Source organism: Callithrix jacchus, chromosome 5 (genome assembly GCF_049354715.1).
Source record: "Callithrix jacchus isolate 240 chromosome 5, calJac240_pri, whole genome shotgun sequence".
NCBI lineage: Eukaryota > Metazoa > Chordata > Mammalia > Primates > Cebidae > Callithrix > Callithrix jacchus.
Window position 1 is genome coordinate 146,964,217 of NC_133506.1, and position 3,046 is coordinate 146,967,262.

General features: G+C 59.6%; 1 protein-coding gene across 1 annotated transcript; it reads left to right on the forward strand.

The window, feature by feature from the left end:
* The first annotated feature begins 709 nt into the window (after positions 1-709).
* Positions 710-3,046, forward strand: GSX1 (GS homeobox 1). Its single transcript, XM_035297882.3, has 2 exons — positions 710-1,329; positions 1,790-3,046. The coding sequence occupies exons 1-2, from the start codon at positions 918-920 to the stop codon at positions 2,179-2,181; spliced, it is 804 nt and encodes a 267-aa protein (XP_035153773.3). The 5' UTR covers positions 710-917; the 3' UTR covers positions 2,182-3,046.

Below are 3,046 nucleotides of genomic sequence, written 5' to 3' on the forward strand. Positions count from 1 at the left end.
GGCGTTGTAGGCAGCACCAAAATTAAGACTATTCGAGAAACTTAGAGAAAACCAAGAAACAGCTATGGGGCTAAGACTGGATAAGGAATAATGAGCCCTTCTCCTCCCTCTCCACAGACGCCTCCTTCACGCGGGAGCCTGGGTCCTCCTGCTTTCAAGGCAGGAAGAGAAGCGATTCCACAGGTGGAAATCTGAGACCGGCTAGAGGGACGCCCGGTGGTGCACGGCGCTGAGCTGACAGGGCTGACTGGAAACAGCATACTTTTGGGGTGCCAGGGCGATAACAGAAAGAAGGGGACCAGGACCAACTGGACAGAGGATAAGAGGGTTTGCGCCCATGGGGATCTGCAGAAGCGAGGCTGCGGTGGTGCAAAATCAATAAGGTGAACGGGCTGATCGCTAATGCAAAGCCAAAGGGGAGTAAGAAATAAAGAGAAAGAAAAGAATATTAAATCGCGGGAGAATGAGAAAATAAACCCGCAAAAGGAGAGGAGGGGGCGAGGGCGCCTGTTACGGCGTGGGTGGGGTTGACAAGAATAGAGTACATTATGCAGTTCATTTAGTTAACAAGTGAAATAATGAGGAAGCGTGCAGAGTGAATGCCAAGAGAAAAGGCACAAAAACCCTATTGAGAGGCCGCGGCCGCTCCTGGCGTAGCCCATCACATGGCAATAGTCCTATTTAAGCGGCGCCACCGGCGCCTTTCAGCACCACTAGCGCTGGCCAGCACCCCACGCTCTTTGGGCGGCGCCCGCGGCAGCCAAGGCTGTGGTTTCAGCCTAGGTGTCAGCGGCGCCTTCAGCCTCCCGGGCAGAGGCAGCTGCGGGCGGCCGCAGCGGGGAACAGCGCTTGGAGAGTCGGAAGGTCCGGCGGGCGCAGAGGGCCGGCTGGCTGCTGGGCGGCCGCGCGCCGGGGCCATGCCGCGCTCCTTCCTGGTGGACTCGCTAGTGCTGCGCGAGGCGGGCGAGAAGAAGGCGCCCGAGGGCAGCCCGCCGCCGCTCTTCCCCTACGCCGTGCCCCCGCCGCACGCGCTGCACGGTCTCTCGCCAGGCGCCTGCCACGCGCGCAAGGCCGGGCTGCTGTGCGTGTGCCCGCTCTGCGTCACCGCCTCGCAGCTGCACGGGCCCCCCGGGCCGCCCGCGCTGCCTCTGCTCAAGGCGTCCTTCCCACCCTTCGGCTCGCAGTACTGCCATGCGCCCCTGGGCCGCCAGCACTCCGCTGTGTCGCCCGGGGTCGCTCACGGCCCGGCCGCCGCTGCCGCCGCCGCCGCGCTCTACCAGACCTCCTACCCGCTGCCCGACCCCAGACAGTTTCACTGCATCTCTGTGGGTAAGCGGGGCCGCTGTGCGGAAGGACAGGGCAGAGGTGATCCGTAGCAGGGTGGAGAGCCAGGGATGGAGGAGAGGGACCCTGGGCTTTCTGCGGGCGGTGAGGGTCAAGTTGGAGACTAAGAGGGTGTTGCTTGGGGTGGGGTGCGGATTGAGGGCTAGGATACGAAGCCAGGAGGCGAGTGAGAGCAGACGTCCAGGTCTTGGAGTGGGGGCCGAGGGAAAGTGAGGGCTGGGATCCAGTGCTCTCCATAAAGGGGTTCCAGGGCTGTGTGACTGCGGGAGAATCAGGATCTCGAGCTGGACAAGGAGGTGCTCACTGTAGCTCTTCTGTGGATTGCGTTCGGGGTGAAGGGGTGGGTAAGAGGTCAAAGTCGTAGGATTCTGGCGGCCGCCCATCAGGGGATTAGGCCCACAGAGCAGAGGTCTGATCGCTTCCCTCTCTGCTCTGCCACCTCCAGACAGCAGCTCGAACCAGCTGCCCAGCAGCAAGAGGATGCGCACGGCATTCACCAGCACGCAGCTGCTAGAGCTGGAGCGCGAGTTCGCCTCTAATATGTACCTGTCCCGCCTACGCCGCATCGAGATCGCGACCTACCTGAATCTATCCGAGAAACAGGTGAAGATCTGGTTTCAGAACCGCCGAGTGAAGCACAAGAAGGAAGGCAAGGGCGGCAACCATCGTGGCGGCGGCGGCAGCGGCGGTGGGGGTGCAAGTGGTGGCGGGAGCGCACCGCAAGGCTGCAAGTGTGCATCGCTCTCCTCAGCTAAGTGCTCGGAGGATGACGACGAATTGCCCATGTCTCCGTCCTCCTCAGGGAAGGACGACCGGGATCTTACGGTCACTCCCTAGGCGAGCGTCTCTCTAGGTCGCCCACCCCAAGACCTCCATGCGCCTCAAAGACTAGTCCTGGGACGCAGCGCTGGTTCCTAAGCACTCGCTGCCAAACCACTGCCCGGCATGGATTTGGCACCGCTTTGCAGAGGTCCCTGGCCCTGGGCAGGGCTGAGAGCTTGGCAGAGACTGGACCATGGTGTCCCCGCCTCAGGGCTCGCGCGCGTCCAAAGCCAACTCCAAACTGTGAACATTATAAGCGCTCGAGTCCTCCTGGGTAGTGCAGCACCGCGGCCCCCGTCTTCAAGCCTGCTAGGCGCAGCGCCTTGCGGGCAGCCGGCGCCTCATAGCCCTCCCTCTATGGGCTGCCTTGGGCTTCCTGGCTTTCTCTACTCTCCGTCCTCGGTCAAGGTCGGCGGCCTTGGATACTGGTTCGCTTCTCTTTTTAAAATGTCTTTTTGTCTCCCCACCTCTTTCCTGTGATCGTTTATTCACTTGGCCTGCGCCTGCCAACACACACATTTATGAACCCTTTTTTTCTTTTCCTTTTTCCTTCCCCTCCTCAGGGAGCCTCCTCCTTCATTTGGTCCATTTGTCCCTTGGTCGGCCTTGCTGTCCTCAGTCCCCCCAGCTCCTCTCACAGATGATAAATTTTACCCTTAGTATCCAAATTGGAGACACCGATCGCTTTGTTTCCTACACACTCTTCATTCCTCTAAACACAGGACTCCGTTCTCCCCCGCTGGCGACCCCACTCTTCCGCATCTAGACTGTGGCCCACCCCAACCTAGCTGTATAATTGAACGGCCTCTGTAATGCCAGAAGATATTTATTTATTTATTTATGTACAAAATTTTAAATAAACTTTTTTTCTTCTTAGAAA